Source organism: Chlamydotis macqueenii, chromosome Z (genome assembly GCF_036417535.1).
Source record: "Chlamydotis macqueenii isolate bChlMac1 chromosome Z, bChlMac1.mat, whole genome shotgun sequence".
Lineage (NCBI taxonomy): Eukaryota > Metazoa > Chordata > Aves > Otidiformes > Otididae > Chlamydotis > Chlamydotis macqueenii.
Window position 1 is genome coordinate 43941305 of NC_141593.1, and position 19102 is coordinate 43960406.

Below are 19102 nucleotides of genomic sequence, written 5' to 3' on the forward strand. Positions count from 1 at the left end.
GCACCTCCGCCGCTTCTGATTGGGTCAGCGCGGTCTGGCGTCACCACCGCGGAACGGTGGGGATGGTGATGTCATAGTGGCCGCTGTAACAGGTGGGCCAGGGGTGGGCAGCCGGGAGCAGTCCGACCCCTCGCCGCCGCCACCGCTGCTTGTGGGGCTGCTGGCGGCCGGCGGGGTCCGCGGCACCCCCGCCTCGCCCGCCGCTGTGCGGGCTGCTGACGTGGCGGCGGGCTGCTCCCGGAGAGGGGGCGCGGTGACAGCGTGACCGCAAGGCCCCTCTTGGGGGTGCGCAGGCCCTGGCTGCGGGAGGGCAGGGGAGTGCCCGCACCCGCGGGCCGGCCGGCAGTGCCAGCGCTGGCGCAGAGCTGCCGCCGCCGTTGGGCACGAGCGGGTTCGGTTGCATTTCTGGAGGCGTCGCAGCCTCCCGGGTGCCTCTCTCGCCGCGTAAGGCCGCTGGAACCGGCCCGGTCCGCGCAGCCGCCTCCTGGTCTGAGCGTCGAGCGGGTTTGTCTGGAAAGTTAAAATCGGCGAGTTTGAGGCTGCTTCTCGGACACTGTGGTGCTTCAAAACATGCCATCATTTCAAGTCGGTGTTGAAATAAATCAAGCTCGTAGTTAAAACAACTTCTGAAAACCGCACCCTCCCCACTTCTGTCTGGTTGCCCATGACAAAAGCCCTCGCTGGAGCATCCCACCATCTGCTGAGTGCGCGGCCAGCGATTATCTCCCACCTTTCACTGCCCAGCTTTTAAAAAATACTCTTTCTAAATACTCTTTCTAAATAACCCTAGAGACCTAAAATCCTGCTGACACTTCAAAAAACATTTCTGCCACGGGTGACTGTGGCCATCGTTGTTCCAATTCATGATGCACGTGGGAATCGGCATCTCGCAGGGCGCCAGCAAACTCAGTGAAGCTGTGTCCAGATGCAACAGTCCATCTCCACGCAGCACACACAGGGATGATGCCCTGATTAGGATTGTTCCGCTGCTGAATCCTCCTCTCTGTTTTCTTTCCTCTTTTTGTCTGCATTTTGTTAATCTTTCTGAAGAAGTGATTTTGCTGGGATAACACAAAGGCCGTGGTATGGTTCCTGTCAGCATTGACATGGTGAGGGTGGATGGCTCCAACCTACAGAGCTGTCAAATTACAACTTAACTCATTCCGATCCTTTTTAAAAGTCCACAGTTCTTTTAGCTATGGTGAGTTTTATTTAACATATTTTAAATGCAGCAATAGAACTATTCCTATTGTAAAGCAAAACAAGCAGAAAACCAGCTAGCCAGACACTTCCTTTAAAATCAAAAGCACCAAGAACATGAAAGTTAAATGATTGCAAAACAAAAGTGGAACTAGAGTCAGTGTGCTTGGGAGTGATGATCAGGTGAATGAAGCAGAGTGGAAGCACTACGAATAAACTGAACATTTGTCATTCTGTCTCTCTGAAAATAATGTAATTTTTCTTCCTTTCTTGCCTTTGCTTTACAAACATAAGACCAGTTTTCTAGCTTGCTTTCTAGTGTAGTTTAAGTAATGTTGAGGCAGCTGCATTCCAGAGTTTCTGACGTACTCAAAAACACTGGTGAGCTGGGGGAGCTTCGGAGAGAAGGGGCAGGCAGCTCCTTCTTCGTGGATGTCAGGGCAGTGGTCATGAAAAGCAGACGTTACTCCACTGTGAGCTCCGGCTGACGGTCCCAGTCCGTTAGGCCAAGTTCTGAGGAAGCCTCTGGCCAGCCCTGAAATCACGCGGGTTCAGAGGTCTGCACATGACTGCTTTTAGCTCTGTGCCGAGTGCCATTCAGTCAAAGCAGGGAATCGGACAACAGCATTTTCACATTAACAATATCCTCCTTCTAAACACACCATATCAAATTGTGTATGTAATTAATAAGGTGCTAAGGCATAGTACCTTTAATGGAATTACATCGCTCAGTATCATTATGTTTCTTAAGCAAGCCTTTTATTTTTCATCAAGGAACACTGCATTTAATTTCACGTGCTCTTAATGGTGTAGAGCTCTCCGGAGCTTGCTCTGGGCCTGTCAGTGACCTTAATGGATGCAGGGATGGACGTCTTCACAGAATACCATTTTACAATTGCATTAGTGTTAAGGCTTAAAAGGGGAGAGCATTTGCAGCCAAGATATGTATGAATAGCAGCATTTTACAGGGAAGGCCAAAGATCAGAAACTGCAGAGGAGGATATGCTCCTCCATAAATCTCAGACAATCTTATTTTAAAATAGCTAAAAAGAAGTGGCTTATGGATGAAAGAGGGTACATCTCCTTTAATGAAAGCAATAGATTCTGAACATAAATATTTCTAGAAAAATGGATAGTAATGAAAACTGACAGAACTGCAAACCAAAATGCTGTTGTCCTTAGCTCAGTTGACTAGGACAGAAATAACTACGGACATTTTTTCAGACACCTCTTGCTCTGAGAGACAGTACACAGATACAAGGGAGAATATTCTGCTGCGAATCTTCAGAGGAAAACATGTAATTGGCTATGATCTACTCCAAAACTGACAATCTGATGAGAAACATGTTTAAGACACACCGCTCCCGCGTCTTAACAGACCCACCTTTTAATACGACGCAAAATAATTGCAGACAATGGATTATATATTTAAAATATTTATTTAAAACTATAAAACGTATTTCATAATGTCTCCCAGTGCCAGATGCAAAAGCAGGCATAAGCTTAAGTCCCAGTGTTCAAAACTGTGGTTTTTCAAGGTTCATTTTAATAGAAGATTGTCGCATGGTGCTGGAAGCTTTAAAACATCACTGAGAAGAATTGGATTGAAAGTCAGTGTCTCTGCTGAAGGCAAGAATCCCAACTTCTTCCTGAGCAAACTCAGATTTTTTAGTTTAGTGCACCTTGAGCAAAGATTTTTGAAATATGTTAGCAAGACTGTTTGATGAGGAAATAATAAGCTACAGGGTTTTTTTTGCAATAAGCCTCAGTTACATTTTAGTTTTTGTCATCTTGCATGCAATGGAAATAGCACTTTTGTGCCCATGTTCAGTGCCAGGTGGTTTATTCTGTGCTCCGATTTTCTAGACGGATTCAGACATCCCATAAAGACACAACAGTACTGATGCTGGTGGGAATTTGTTGGGGAATTGTTCTTGTAGAGCACAAATTAAAAAAAATTACGTACTGTGTCAGTGTCATATGTCAATAATCTGGGGTTTGTTTGTGAAATTTACTGTTTTAACTTCTGCTAGCTGCAAAATTGTGTTAATGGGAACATGATCCAGCCTGTTTCTATCAAGGTGCAAAAAATGAACTTCATTACCTGGAATGGAATGAGAATAAACATGTAAATGGTTGAATAAAATATTTATTTCTTCAAAGACATAAGTGAATCAAAGAAGTACTCCGATTTCCTGCTAGTTCTTGTACTAATGTGTACTAGCTCTATAGATTGCACAGGATACTGTATTTTAAACAATGACATCTTTTTTTTTTTAATTAAGTTACAGAAACAAGGAACATTGAAGCATCTAATTGAATTAAATCTGCTGCAGCATAATGTTTCCTAATGATCTGATACCTTGTCATGTTGCCATCCCTGCTTTATGCATTATTCCTCTACTAAAACAACATTAAATGCCTAGAATCAAATGTGAAAGCAGAATGTAAGTGAACACCACAATGTCAAAAAAACCCTTCCAAAATCTGAGGCATTTATTCCATCAGCACTCCTATTGATTTCTGCAGTACTGTGATCGGCTTTGTGCCACCTCGGTGGGAGGTGGGACTACAAATGACACTTCCACAGGTTACTTCAGCTGCCAAAATCACACAGTTCTACACAAAACTGTCTCCTTGGGATGCACAGAGGCAGCAGCTGAGATGGTAGCATTAAAGCAAACAGCCACAGGAGAAGACTGTAACTTTCACACAAAACAAAGAAGCTCACCTGGACCTAAAATCAAAGCTCCTCCCTGCTGAGACGGGTCTCCTTGAAAATCAAATGCCGGGCCAGTCATTGCTCTCCACATACTCTTAATGCTTCCCAGGAGCGTGTTTGATTTCACATGAGGGCTCCGCACTCAACAAAATAGGAAATACGTGTTATCCAGAAATACAAAAGTATATACGGAGAACAACAAAATCAGACAGCTGGTGTGAATAGTTTCGTTTCCTGATTACAAGTGTTTGACAAAATATAGGCTACAAGAGATGGTCTGGTGGGCAACTCCCTTCCTATTTACATTGCAGTTGTACTATTTTATCAAAGCATTCTTGTTTTATTCAGTGTAAGTCCAAACAAGGTGAGAAAATTATTCTTACCTGCTACGTTATTACCTTCACCTCTTTTCATGCCAAGCGTTTTATAGATTTCCCTTTGTGGATCTACATACATTTCATGTGTATACCCAGTTAAAGTGCAAAAGGGCTGCAAAATATATCATACAAAAAAAAAGTAGTATTTTTAAGGTTAAGACAGTAATTAGTTAGGATCTACTGACAGTGAAAAAAATAGACACCTTGTCAGCCCACCCAAGATTTGGAAACCTGTGGATCTGTCGTGTTAAATTAAAGGCAAAAAATCTTTAGCCTCAGAGCTTTTACTAAAACAAAGCTTCCAGTGAAATTAAGAAAATATGTTTCCTTAGCAAGCCCCAGTGTTTTTTAAACTGAAAGTTTTAGTTATTTGCTTTATTCACGTACCACTATTAGAATTGCTTCCTGGAAAAAGAATACTGCCATCTTTTTCTGTGGTTGCAAATGACCATCTTTTCACTCAGAAATCCCTCAATGCAGACCATTAAGACACAACAGAGGATACAGTGTACTTAATGACGACTTTATTTACCTTGATGTGATGATGAGAAGACTGTCCAATAACTATAAGCCTCACATTTGCTTCCTAGAACAGAACATGAATATTGAAACTGTAAAGAGGAACTCTGTTTCTGCATGCCTGCAAAGCATTGGCAGAATCTCGTGTCCTGAGTTAATGATCACAGTGCACTTGAGTTAAAATTATTTGAAATTAGCATCACTTGCATGTTTGGAGCCTGCACCTTTGTCTATCACCTACATTTAGCAGCTACATTAAATAACATGTAATTTTTAAGTTACAGATGTGTAAACTTTATTTTTTTTCTGTAGCATTAGTAGTGTTATCTTTTTAATTAATTGTAACCTGCTATGATTTTGGAAATTCAAAATTTCCACTCAGTTGCACATGCAGCATGCAAATACTGATGCACATACATCTGTGATTGACATATACCCATAACAGATGTAACTTGCATCTGGATGTACTGCTGTTTTTTGCAGGTGCAACACTAGGCCTGAGTCTAAAATAGAGGCCAAAACTTAAGTTCATGTAAGTGCCAGTAAAACAGTGAATAAAATATGCTGTTTTAATATCAGGGTATAATACTTGCCTTTCCCATATAGAATCATTTTGTTTGTTAGGAAAAGAAGCCTTCCTAAAAACAGAATACTCGCACTGAGAAAAGCATAGATGGTTTTGATTCTCTGTGTAGTTTTATTTGAGCAGCCAAATTAATGAAATGTCATTGTGAGTAACACTGATCAAGCAGTTTAGAAAAATCTGTCCTGAGAAGGGCAGCTGCCAAAGAAATTACCCCTTTTTATCCCCAAGTTCCTAGTCCATCTAAGGCTTGCTGTTAGCAAGTAGCCGAGTCTCTGTCATCGGCTACGTTGCTGTTGGGAATAAAATATGACAGAATTTCTATCAGCAGCCTAGAAGAGACAGATTGACCTTCCACATTTAGCAGGGGATCATTGTCTTTCTCTGGTATTTCCTACCACCCAACAAATACCCATCCATAGCAACCCCTGCCCACTCCATTTCTCCTTTCTGTCACTATGCCACTCCTGTTTGTGCAGCTGCCTGGAGAACTGGTCACACAACTGATGTAGCTTACAAATAACCATAGAAAAATAGACTATTTTTAATCTGATTTTGTTCCAGGCACAACCATCAGTCAGCTGTGCCAGCATAATGGAAAGGGCAGTAGTTAGTAGTAAGGAGAAGACAGCTGCCCAGGGCACTACTAATACCAAAAGAAATGCCTGTCAGATGTTGTCTAACTGTTCAAAACACAGCAGAAAAAAAAACCAGCACTAAGCTAATAGGGCAGGGAGAAATAATGCTGCTGCAACAGAGCATGTAGTGCAATAAATCCTTTCCTTCATCTCCCAGGCAGATACATTATGGCTATTGCAGCAAACAGCGAAAGCAGTAACTTTCTTAGGAGCCTCTTTGATTCCTAGAAGGTTTTAAGCCTCATGCAAGCCTGCAGCAGGACGTAACAAATCTGCTACACCAACCCCACATACATGCGAAGAGCAGAATACTTACTTGTAAATACGCCTTGGGGACTTTTGCCAGGTCTTCTACATACTCCTTACAAGTGTAACATAAAAAATTCTGCAACACAGCCAGTTGGACGTGTCAGAAACAGACATAATTCCACAGCAATGAAGCAGCAGATTCTGACTTTGGGCATAAACCATTTTGGAGGTGATCAGGAAATAGGAACAGGAAAGATTCAAGTTCTTTGCAGTCATCAAATGTGGATTGGGAGCCTGGTTTAATCCAAGCCTGCACAAGGATGCTGGGCTTGGGGCCTTGCTAATGTTTTTATCTCTAGATATTTTAGGAATGTGAGAGCTGTCTGGCCAGCTGGAAAATCAGGGAACACAATACTTGTTTCCCTAAACACAGGGTTGAAGAATTACTTCCTTTCAGGGAAATACGGTATCATTTTACCAAAGAACGGGGGTTCTTAGAAGCAGAACTGACCTGCCTTGTATTTTATTTCTCTTTCTGCTGCAGCCTAACTTGTGTCAACTCCCCCCACCCCCCGCCCCTATCCCAGTCAAGTGGGGGCTCCCCGCAAGCGGCCTGTCTGGGCTACCGGCCGGCGATCCAACCCTCCCGGGCGGCCGCCCCCTCCTCACCCGCACGAACACCACGATCGCTCTCTGCTCCCCGTACAGGGCCTCGAAGGGGACGCTCCTCCCGTCCGCGTCCACCACCAGGCAGCGGGCGGCCTCCCGCAGCTCCCCGGCCGCCGGCCGCGGCCCCCCCCCCCTCGCGCGGCCCACCTGCCGCGTCACCGGCTGCCCCGCCATGGCCCGCTGCCCTCCGCCGCCCCCGCCGCGGCCAGCGGGGAGGAAGAGAGAGGCGGAGCCGGGGAGCAAAGCTCGGGGGTTGGGGCGGGGGGGCTGCCAGCAAGCGCCGGGGCTGGGCGGGAGGGCGTGGGCCCGCTCCTTCCCGGTCCCGGAAGAGGAGGAGGGCGGGCAGCCGCTGCGGCGGGCCCGACGGGGACTGCGAGGGAGCCGGTGAATAGAGGGTAGCGGTGGCAGAGTCGCACCGAGCCTCCCAAAAACTGCGTGCAAACGGAGGCAGTGACAGACATTATTATACAGTCCCAAGGTCGTGGTTCACTTTGCGGGATGCCACAGCATTTCAGAGAGCTGTGAGCATGCTAAAAAATTCAGTTTTCGAGGAACCGTCGAGCTGCCTTATCAGAAAAAAAAACAGACTCTGTTTCCCTAGTGAAGTAAAAGCAGAACTCCATGGGGCTTTGGCCGATGAATAGCAGAGGATGCTGAGAAGTAGCAGTGCTCATGTGAGCGCATCGAGCGTGCACGCAGAAATGAGTGATCCGGCCTTCCTAAAGGAGGAAAAGCCTGGGCGGTTGGAGAGTATCTCCAGTCTCTTGGATAGTTGCATCAGCTGAAAGCAAGTGAGGTGGGGAGCACTTTCCTTTTCTTGGTGGGCAAAGGAGTGTCAGAGGCAATAGGACTGGGGGATCTCCAGAAGTTGCTGTCCTTTATGAAGCTCTCTGATAATTTTAGTTCCGGAGTCTCTCCTTGGCAAACTGTCCCCATGTCTATAATGATAATGTTATTCAAACTTACATCCTGCGTACTTTGGGTTAAGCCCTTTACATTTATATTACTAGGAGCGAGCACTCAGAACAGGTTAATCCCCTTACTGCATTGACTTTTCAGCTATACATAGACTATTGCTATGTTGTCCTCAGTCTTCTGTTTCCTAGACGAAATCATCTCCCCCCACCCCCCGCCACTTTTTTTTTTGCGATACTTTCTTCTCATATGTCATATTTTCTAGAATTTATAGAATACAGATTTTGTCATTTCCTCTGGACTTTCTAGGTGGTTTCTGTCATTCCTGAAGTTCAGTGCCTAAAACTAGACACCATATTTTAGCTAAGTGTTAGGTTTTCTTCACTTCTTGCATCTATACATCCACTTAAATACGGTAGCATTGTGGTTGTGCTTTTTGCAATAGGACAGTTTTATTGACTCCCATTCAACCTGAGAGCCACTGTCACTCCCGGTTGCTTTGCTCCAGATCTTCCCTAGAAGGGAGTGCATGACTACCATCTCTCTTAGAGTACTTGATGAAAGAAATTCTCTCTAATGTCACAATATCTGAAAAGTCAAATTAGTTCTCTGTTGGACATTTACACAGGATGATACAATATAGTTGGCCCACCAGTTGGCATACCTCCCAGTTCTGTTTTAAAACTCTTGCCAAAAAGACCTTCAGGGCACATAAGGTGTTTTGTGCCATGTTAACAGCAAAGACAAGTCAGCTTTGTATTATTGATAATAACATGAGGGAAAGTGATTCCTGGCTGATAGCTCTTTACAAGTTTCCAGCACATTCACACAGGTGGAACTATCCAGCCACAAGTATAGCCCTATTGCTTCAGTAATGAAAGTTATTTCATGATATGAAATAGCTTGTGGCATTGCTAGGTTAACTGTGATCATAGTAATGTACTTTACTGAGCTAGCAAGTCAGGGTTTGAATGTTAGCAAAGCACTTCTTGCATGTTTGCCTGTGGCTGTGTAGTTCAAGGACTCATCTTGTGGTTCGTTTGTCCTCACAATGACTTTTATTTCAAAGGTGATAAGCTTAAATTAATAAAGAATTTCTGAAAATTGTGAAACTTAGATCCTGCTAGATAAGAATTGGGGCAGTATTAATTCCCCATTGTCGTTATCATCAGGCTTCTTTATTCACCTAACAGTTAGCTTTGTATTATGCTGTCAGACAGATTTCTTCAGCTAGCAGCCCATAAACCAAACATGGGCTGTGCAGCACTGCTCTGTGACCCCTCAGCAGTACTGATGAGAATGGCCTGCCTACCCTTGACTACCACAGAATGTAGCAAAGCATGGAGAACTCACCACTTTTGACATACTTTCCTCTTCGTCTTGAGGCTGAAGTGGGCAGGCTGGGCGCATAACCTTGCTATGTTATAGCTGTGGTAGAACTTGCGGGTAGCATTGGGCAGGGCTCAGGAGCACAGGTCAGCACTTGATCATCAGTACAGCTTGGTCCGGGGCCCTTGCCATCACCACTGGAAATCAGAGCGTGCAAAAGAGACAGTCATAGCACTAAAGGGGATCTACTGCCACAGCCTCTGAGCCAGAGCATGGATAGGGATGAGCCTGCTGATGAAAAGAGTCGGGCAGTGTGGTGTCACAAACTCAGAGGACACTGTCCAGCCTCAGTCTGTGCATAGCTGACCTTCTGCCTAGAGTCCAGAGAGCTCATTCTCACTTGATTTGAAATGAAATCTCTGAGGACCTCAGCCTGTCTGAGAGAGCTGGTAAACATCTCTACTAAGCCAGTCAAGACTGCCTGCAGGCCTCACTCTTTTATGCTATTTGGCCTCCTTAAACTAGCTGAGGAAGCATATCCTTAACATGTGGTTTTAGCAGTGTACAACTGAGGAATAGCAACTTTCTTCCAAGGATATTTGCCAAAGCATTCTCTAAAGCCCCTTAAGCAACATGGTTCTACTTTTTTTTTTTTTAATGGAGATTCTTAAGTGTTGCTAGAATACAAATAGAAATTTCTGTCACCCCCAGTTTTATCGAGAAAGAACAGAGGCGAAGGCAGTTGAACGCTGATATGTGAAAGACGAAACACTCAAAATTAGCAGTCACCTTTGGAAGCTGAAGTTTAAACCCTTCATTTATATATGCTTAAGAAAAATACAGGTATAAGTTCCATGGAACTTAGATGGGAAGAAAGACTCTGTATCTGCTGATATTCTGGACAGTACTGACTGTCTAAGAGTGCAATCTACTAAAACCATAAAATTCTTCAATGTGAGCTGTGATTAGGGAAACTTAGCCTGCTTTCCCTTCTCCTCTTTTCTTTATAGCTCTTAAATATAGAAATGTTGATAACTTAAAAAACATAGTTGTCAGAGTGATGTCTTTTTCTGTGACTTAAGGAGAATCAATTAGTACATTGGCATTATTAATCATGATGTAACATTCGAGATGCAAGTCACTTTCTTCACTGCAGTGCAATTTACAGTTGTAAAGAGAAACTTTGCTAATATTTAATTAACCAAGGGCTGGGTTACTTTGTGCTGTGAATAGGAAATTCAGATTCCTACCATTTCAAGAAGAAGAAAAATAATTACACACAGATGTGGAGTAATTTATTTGCTCTTTATTGAGGAGTGAAACAAAATACCATCTGTAATTATGCAACCTGAATTTCTTTATTTACAACAGCTGAACAAAATATGTGACAAGAGAGCAGTGGCCTGTATCAATAGCCTAAACACAGTCTAGAGTATGTGCTGTGTATTTGTTAAGCAACATGTTATTATCAATTTACTGCAAGCACAAGTATTTAGCACAAGTATATTTGTTGTTCTTGTTTATCTAAGTATTATTTAGCTAGAGATAACATGGTTATTGCTTATTAGCTAAAAATAGTGTTTACAATTCCAGAGTAAAGACATCATGCTAAGTGCTACCTAAGAGTGAGTTGTTTTTAAACTGTTGTTGTAATTAAAAAGCGGTAAAATTTATACTGTCCTGTAGATAAAGGCTTTTTATTTTATGGTTACCTTTCATTGTTTCCTTAGTGTCATGATATAGTGGGAATACACTAGATTTCTTGGCATAGTGTCATGGGACTGATACTTCTGATCAGCACAGGGAATAATTTTCAGCCTTGAAAGCCATGTTGCAAATGCTGGCTTCATCTCTATTTTTTTTTTCTAGCTGGTGTGTGCTCTCGATCTCCTGATAGGGTTTCTCTTTAGTTTTAGTTTTTATTTTTTTTTTTACTGAGGGAGGAGATATTACAATTTCAAAACTTGCCTAAATTTTGCACTTTGCTTTTTCACTCCCTTTAAAAATTATTCAAATTATTTACAAGTCTAAGGACTTTGTAAGTCTGGTTGCAGTGTCAGTATGTATGTGTTGCATACTGATTAACTGTTGTTTCACAACACAAATAATGTAAATGCAATTAAAAATCTACTCTAATGGTTTCGTGATTATACTGACATATGGAGAGAAGAATTTTCTCATGTTATGTTTGGCATATTTAGTTTTGTAGTACAGACCCTACAGAAAGAGCAGCAGCTACAAACTTTACTGTACAACAAAATGTAACAATATTAAGTGAAATGCCCACAGTTTGGTTAATATAGCCTCAAGGCAGAAAGAGAGCCTTTAATGCATTTAGTAAGAGCTCTCTGTACTTGATCTATTTCTGTTTTGCAGCCACGTACTCTGTATGCTAAAAATGAAAAATGGAGATGACCATCTATATGTCAAGAATAGTAAATTATATATGAAGACACTGTTTAGTTGCTCTAAGTGCTACTGATTTGAATCTGTCTTTAAAGAGCTAAGAGGCGGCAAGTCTCTCACCTGAATAAATCACTCCTTAAATTGATAAGACACAGTTAAAAGGCAAATAAAAGATATGCTGCAATCCAAACTGGACAAACAGACTTGTCTTATATCTTGTTAGCAGTAAGGGTCTTAGAAAGTAAGCTAATTTTCTTTAGTTTTAAATTATAGTGTAAACTAGATCAGAGGATTAAGAGATGAAGAATGTGAAGAAAAGTGGAGGTGATCTCATGGAGTGTTCACACCAAATTAAGCCCTGTTATTTAAGGCTCTTGCACTGGTGTCTTACAAGGTGAACAAAAACTGTTTTGAAAGCTTTCGATATTGTTCCTTTTTTTTTACTTCCAGCATAACAATCTAAAACATTTTCTTTATTTTTTCCCCACAGTATTGTACTGGTTTTTGCCTATGCAGGAAAAGCATACTGCGAGCAGGTTGTAGTTCCCAGCTGCTATTTCTGTTTTCTGTGTTCGTAGAGAGCTGGGCATATACTTAGCAGTGGATTCAGTTCAAATCGCTCTTTTACATATGGCAACGTTGACATTTAGCTACAGTTAGGAATTCTCTTCTTGAGGCCATTTGCTGGAGGCTAATAACTTGAGCAATTTTAGCACACACTTGAAAAAGATTTGATTTATTTCCTGGTATATAATTAAGAGTAGCATCACTTTAACATTAGACATATCTCTTGTGCCTCTTTGTTAGAGGGATCAATTAGGAACCCAGGCCAATTCCCATATAGAGATAGATTTGATTTTGTTTGCAAGCACTGAAGCTTGACTGAGTGCTTGTATCCTGAGGACAACAAATCCATGGCCCCTGCCCACCCTCCTCCCTTTCAAAATGACTAAAATGTGTTCCCTAATTATCTCTTATTACTCTGTGTCTGACTGAGATGATGTATGTGCCAAACTTGGACAAAGTGAGCCACAGGTTTCATTTAGTAAGGCCTTCCTAAAGAAATTATTTAAATAAGAAAAAGGAGTCCAAAGATAAAATGTCTAATGGCCATCATGTGAATCCTCTGTCAGGAACTTTAGAGATCACAGCTTTCCAGATGGCTTTCCTAAGAGGGCCTTTAGAATCCTCTCCAGTGGAAATAATGTGTTTGGTTTGTTAACAATGAAAGCTTCCACCGCAGCCAGTAAAATTCATGCCAGAGCTGAGACGGAGGGCCCAGCCCGGAAAGCCTTTTGGGTCTGGAGTTTGCGTGGATGTCGGCATGAATCCTGCACTCAGTGCTTTGAGAGCTGATACTTGGCTTAAGGCTCAAGAATCTGGCCCCTGCTGTATCTTCCCATGTTTAAACAAGAAAGCTGTTTTTCTTCCTGCTGTTGGCATCATAATAATGTTACTTGCTTCAACAAAGATGACTATCTGCTTCAGAAGATTTTTGCTTCTTAATGAAGCTGTTTATTCTTTCCTTATTTTCAGTTGCTCTTTTCAATTCTCTTTATTCATAAATTTCTAATGCAGTCATTTGTTTATGCACAAAGCTAGTGGCAAAAGTGAAGAATGGAATGAAAGGAGGGAATACAAATACGTTAAATCTGCTTTAGTTACAGGCAACCGTAAATAAAAACACATTAACATATCAGCTAAAACACAACTTCTTGAACTGAAACATCTGTAAATGTAAAAAAAGTGTTATCTTTCTTTGCAGATTGGTGAAAGGTCACTTAAATTAGTTCCAGTTTATACTCTGTTGTTCCATTACACTGTCATCTTTCATATTACAAGTTAGTGTGTGCAATATCCTTCAGTCTGCAACCAAAGATTTAGCATGTAAGACCTGAAGAACAAAGTACACACCAAAAAAAAAAAAAAAAAGAGAATGGTAAAGGAATGAAAAATGGCTGATTAAATTATCGTTAAAACTCTATTAATTTTTTTTTGCGTTTTCCTCATTGTTTCTCTATATGTTTGCAAAAATTTTAACTTAGTTTCTTTGATGCTGATTGTCATGCATCAACGATTTGTTAAAAGCAGCTGCTGCCATTTCTGTTTAGTTTATTTTTTTCTGGCTGAATTTATTTGCTCTCATGCTCTCTCCAGAAAGAGTGATCAACAGCCACTGTTTAAAAATTCTCATTAGGCAGTTTAGTATTCAAGCTGTGGTCCTGCCATGGTTTCTGAGGTCCTGACATAGTGACTTCAGTATAGATTTGATGACACAAATAAATTAGCTAGATATCATAACAGTCAATCTGTAAAACATATTTGTTTCTATACTGGTGCTAGCATTAATTCTTTAAAGAAGCAATAGCAGTTGTTTGAAAGTATCAGACAACTGAAGAAATCTGTCTGACAGTCCAAGTCGGATGAGCACAGCGTCTGGAATTGCCATGCCAGGAGGAATCGCTTCTTGCTAGTCTAATTTGTGTGTCCCTTTCTGAGCAGTTAAAACTACTATTGCTTCTCTTAAATGGAAAGACCATAAGACAGAAAAAAATGCATCGGAATTGTTTGGGCGATCTTTGTGGATACCATCCTACTTCCCCCTACTGCTTAGTAGGCTGCTAATAACTACGGCAGATGAGTCTAAGCAGGGATTAAGTATGTATGTATGTATGTATTTATTTATTCATTTAAACAAATGTGTAAAATGGGTTTTGATCGGCTTAGGCTGTGGGCATATTTGTTCTACTCTAAAAATGTCTTCTTCAGGAAGTGCGGTCCACTTGGGGGATGCATGTGTAATTATTCTTTTCCTGCATAATACTTTTTTTTCACATGTGCCGGTTCTATGTGTGTAGCTACTTTGGCATGCTTCTTTTATGGTCTGTTCCTCTGTGTCCTTACGGCAGTAACTTTTGCATAAAAGCTTTAATAAGTTTTTTTTTTTAAATCATACTTTTAATTATTTTTCCTTGTATATTATCTCTGCAGCTGTATTCTAACCAGATCATTGTAATTCAGCCTCTGTTCCCAAGAACATAATAAGGAGCTTGTTCACACTTGAAAGTTAATTCTGATTAAAGTAGATGTAAATTTAATTTCTGTAGCTATTGCTGAGTAACTCCTCTTGTGGATGTGCTTATTTGAACTCTGCTTATCTGAAATAACTTTCAATGAATGAGACTAAATCAGAATAAGCTATAATTCTGCAGGAAAAGATGTGTAAAACATGAAGTTGTTCAGCATATCTATACCTCATATTGTGGACAAGCTGGGATGTGGTACTATTTTAGCCTTCTGTGGGAGTATCAGGTAATAAACATTTCTGAAGTCTTTTTGTTGTTGTCTCTGATGTCACTTAGATAAGAGATCTTTTATCTAATTTGAAATTGAACTAAGAGGGCTGCTTTCTTTGAAGAAAATTGATGGTAATCTTCTGGAGTATGTTATTTACTATATTCCAGTTCCAGAAAAAAAGCATGAACAACAAGGAGTCAACAGCTGGCTTGCTGTGCTGAATGATGGATAGATAAGTCTTTGCACAAATAAGGTCATACAGTCTGTCTGTAGTTTTCCACACAAAATTAAGTAATATAATAAAAAAAAAAGGTCATACCTTCCTCAAGTGCTAAAGAGTTAGAGTCCTAGAAAGAGTTTTCCCACATAAAGGGGAAAAGTGCTCTGTTGTGGGTGTAAAAATTCCATTTTCCTAGGTGCACCATATTCTTTTGTGCATTGTTGAGGCATTTGTGAGATCTAGACAGTGGTTTACTTCTAAGCGTAGCATGCCACAAAATTTAGTCCTACGTTTTTGTGGGATATACTAGAACTTGCACTGAAAGACTTGTAAAAGATGGAGCGAATGGGAAAGTAGTATGTCATGGGTGTGGAAGTCTCTGTCATTAGTTCTCCTGACTGTTTGAATGGCAACTGTCAACCTGAAATCACAAGCCTTCACTAAAAAGTTACTAGTTCTGCTTCTCTAACAAACAGAAGCTTGAAAATAGTACTCATGTACCTAAAAATTCAAATTCAGCTTAAGAAGATCTCCAAATGTGCCACCCTTGAAAGGATTCTGGGCCAAGAACTACCTTTATCTGAAGCTGGCAATATAGAAGTTATTACTGGTCACCTCTTTCTAATGCTTCCTGTAAATGCTGCAGTGCTTAGCCTGTCCCCCTTCAAATTAACAGTGCATGGCCTGTATGGAAGGGGGCAATTTGATTGTACCACTATTCTCAAGTCTGAGTGAAATTAAAGCACTTTTCCCATTGAAGCTGTGACCTGACTTTGTGTTTTCCTCTCCAAGCCCTTATCAACATGTATGCTTCTAAAAGTATGCACAAATACTGCATATCAGTTCCAGACAAGAGGCAAAGGAGTGTGCAGTATCTAAATGAAAATGCAGTGGAAATTTAGGCTGACAGAATGCAATTGCAAAAATGTGAGTTAGTCGGAACTCCTGGGATAACCTTGTCACAGTGCAATGAAGATCTCTGAGGACTGTAAATACTTCAGATATAGGTTTAATACTGCTTCTTAAAGACAGTGCTTCTAACAGTTTAGCCTGACATTGTGCTAGCATATTATTTAATACCACCTCAGGGGTAAGGATACTCCGTAATACTACCTGTGGATTCACCAGTGTTAATACCTGCTGTCTACCTAGAAACAGGTGCTATTTCGCAGTTATTTGTTACCTTAAAAAGAAGAAACCATACAGCTTACGTTTCATATAACTTACTCTTAACAATCTTTCAGATTTAGTAGTCTTCCAGAGGATTAGTGTATACAGCAGTACTTCGAGCAAACAAGAATTTGCGAAACTTCAGTGCCAGGACTGAGACAAATCCATTATCTCTGGGTGTGCAGGATGAGCCGGTGGGGATCCACCTCTCATGTACCCCTCAGGTGAATATGTCTCAGTTGTAGGCTCCATGAGTCTCTTCCTTCACTGAACCTTGTAAGAGCATCCTGAGCCAGTGAGATTCCACTGGGGAGCAGCTGAGGTGGTGTAACAAGAAAAACAGCCACGATTTGGTGAACTGGGGTTGGGGTTGTACATGTAATGGTTTCTTTCTGCCAATCTTTTCTTCTTGTTTTCCTCTGCTCCAGCATGGTTTATGCATGGGTCACAGTCCCTTTGGGGGAGTTCTTGCCCTGGCATATATTCTTAATGAACCACAGTCCCTTTGGGAATGTCCCTGTCCTGATAGCGGTCATCCATGGGCTGTAGCCCCTCCAGGATGTCGCTACCCTAGTGCATGTCTCTCATGGGCCACAATCCCTCCAGAGCATCCCCACTGTGGGCTGCAGTCCTTTCAGAGGTGCACTTTCTCTGGCATGGAGCATCTCTGAAGAACATATCTCCACCTGTGCGCTCAGCAATGTCCCTGTCCATGTGTCTCCTCTGTTTCTGCTCTCCCAGCAGCTGCCACTCTTTCTGAAACACATCTGAACAGAGGCACTGTGTGGTTGGTTGAAGTTTTGTTGTGTGAGATGGGATGCACACTGGTTTCAGAGCAAGCTGGAAGCCGCTGTGATTGCACAGGGCAGCTAATGGGATTCCTCTGTGACAGGCACCCTTGCAGCCCCTGGCTACAGAAAACCTGACATTTGTGCCCAGTAACAGCTGGATGCAGTCGCTCGGCATGGCATGCTATGCCCCTGCAAGATAAACTCTTACGGAGTGGACTCCCAGAAGGCCCCAAGGTAGTTCAGGCTCTGCCTAAATAGAAAACTCTTTTGCTGCCTTTTGGTTTGTTTATCCCGTGGTCGTGTGTTGTTACTTGATGTCTGTGAAATACTTAAAACTGAAATAGAAATCAATTGCACTTGTTGTTTGTTAGTAGCAAAGTCTCTTTTGAAAATGGCTTCTCCTCAAGGATGGACATAACAGTTGAAAACAGGGGAGCAAAAATTAAAGCAAATGGAATTGAAAGGCTATTCAGAAATTAAATGTATTAACTATTTGTCACAACCCTGACTTTCTTTGAATGTACCTGCCTTCAGCTACCAAAGATGAGTCTTGCAAAGCTCTGAGTTAGTAGAAAGCCTGAGGAGATGCTTTCTTTCATGTCTAGCTTGCTAGGCAAAAATTATTATACTTTATCACAATAAGCTACTGACAACAGTCCATCCCTGTGGTCATCATCTCAGCAAAGACTGCTGTAATGATTTATATCCAAAGCTTGAGGTAGGCACCTGTTTTACCTGGTGTAAATGCTGCAGTTAATTTTCTTTGTATAAAAAATATGCTACCAGCAGGTTGCTGTAGTTGCTAGGATCCTCCACAGTCTCTTATTTGACTTAAAGTATCCATTCAAGAGCCTTTAATCTATTTTTCTTCATTTGCAGCTTGATGTGAAAGCTGTGCTCTCAGGAGCCATGTAGTTAGAAAGCTCTGGACGGATGAAAAATGTTCTTGGAGGACAGCAGAGGGAGCTAATGGATGAAATAAAAATGAATTTAAACTGCAATTTGCAATGTGTACCTGCTAGGAAAAATCTTTTCTGTGTTGCTACAGACACAACTGTATTGATAGAAAGGTCAGAAATTAAAGAAATCAGCAGGCAAATGAGAATTTGGACACACTTGCCTTAAATGTCCACCAAGGACAAACAGAGACCAGGGTCCACGGTGAAGAATTCACTAAATGTCCTGAAGACTTGAAAATGTGTAGGAATTGTGGTGATGACTGCCTTATAGGGAGCAGAAATGAACATAATTGTCCTCATTTTAATTGTTAATGAGACATAGAAATTTAAAAGGAAAATGGGCTTTTTTTTTTTTCCTGAATGCTGATCACAGTCAGTCAATAGAAGCAGGTTTTTTACTGTTGAGAGAATCTGGAGACATCTGGGTCCCAATAATCATTAACTTTGAGAAACAACTGGTCTCAACAAAATAACAATCATGCTGGTGCATTTGTTTTTCTGTTTTTCTTGGCTGGTACGTTTTGTTTTCTAACTTGCTTCTGTACTAGCAGTAGGGGAGGGGTACAAGCCTGCTCCACTGCAGGCTTAGTTTTAACTCCCGTTGGGGCTCTTTTATTGTTTGTGAGTTCCTTTTAAAATATATTGTGTAGGTGTTTAGTATTCTCCACAGAATGTGGGTACAGTTTCTCATAGATGGGAGCTTTTAAAATACTTAATCTGACTTCTGAATTGAACACTATTTTGAATATGAATAGATTAAAATTCATTTGAAAGGTAAAGGGGCTGGAGTGAAATTTAAAAAAAAAAAAGTTTAGTTGACATTATGTGGCATTCTTAGGAAGGATCGTCTAAGGACCTGTAACCCAGCCGAGGGTGGGCTGAGGAGGATTGTCTTTATAAGCATCTCTGAGTACAGCTTTGTTTTAACAGCCTTTTGAACGCGGAGGAGCATGTTCGAATGATGAGCAGAATGCAGCTTTGCAGATTTACCACTGGGTGTCACGAAAGCCTCGCCCAGCATCGCTCAGATGTTGGGGTGTCAGTCGGCTGACTGTGGC

The 19102-nt window shown here is 41.5% G+C and overlaps 2 protein-coding genes across 3 annotated transcripts in view; both read right to left on the reverse strand.

Moving 5' to 3' along the window:
• CDC14B (cell division cycle 14B) overlaps positions 1-252 on the reverse strand; it is a 51663-nt gene extending 51411 nt beyond the window's left edge. Inside the window, exon 1 of the mRNA XM_086770747.1 lies at positions 5-252. The gene's annotated coding sequence lies outside the window, so the exon portion shown is untranslated. The remainder of the gene's footprint in view (positions 1-4) is intronic.
• Positions 253-1167: 915 nt separating this feature from the next.
• PRXL2C (peroxiredoxin like 2C) lies at positions 1168-7141 on the reverse strand. Of its 2 annotated transcripts, none has more exons than XM_086771167.1 (6): positions 6958-7141; positions 6356-6424; positions 4832-4885; positions 4306-4411; positions 3932-4063; positions 1168-1735 (listed from the first exon to the last, which is right to left on the reverse strand). In XM_086771167.1, exons 1-6 carry the CDS (start codon positions 7129-7131, stop codon positions 1482-1484), a joined length of 789 nt encoding a protein of 262 aa, XP_086627293.1. In that variant the 5' UTR covers positions 7132-7141; the 3' UTR covers positions 1168-1481. The 2 variants fall into 2 exon arrangements, with proteins under 2 accessions (XP_086627293.1, XP_010114969.2); XM_010116667.2 differs by lacking the exon at positions 1168-1735 and adding an exon at positions 2621-3304.
• Between the last annotated feature and the right edge of the window lie 11961 nt (positions 7142-19102).

Excerpts from the sequence above, each read along its gene's own strand:
- PRXL2C (XM_086771167.1), bottom strand. The coding sequence starts at position 7,131 with ATGGCGGGGCAGCCGGTGACGCGGCAGGTGGGCCGCGCGAGGGGGGGG. Across the intron at positions 6,425-6,957 it reads CGATCGTGGTGTTCGTGCGG|AATTTTTTATGTTACACTTG; the intron begins GTGAGGAGGGGG and ends GCTGTGTTGCAG. Across the intron at positions 4,412-4,831 it reads CTTCTCATCATCACATCAAG|CCCTTTTGCACTTTAACTGG; the intron begins GTAAATAAAGTC and ends TATATTTTGCAG.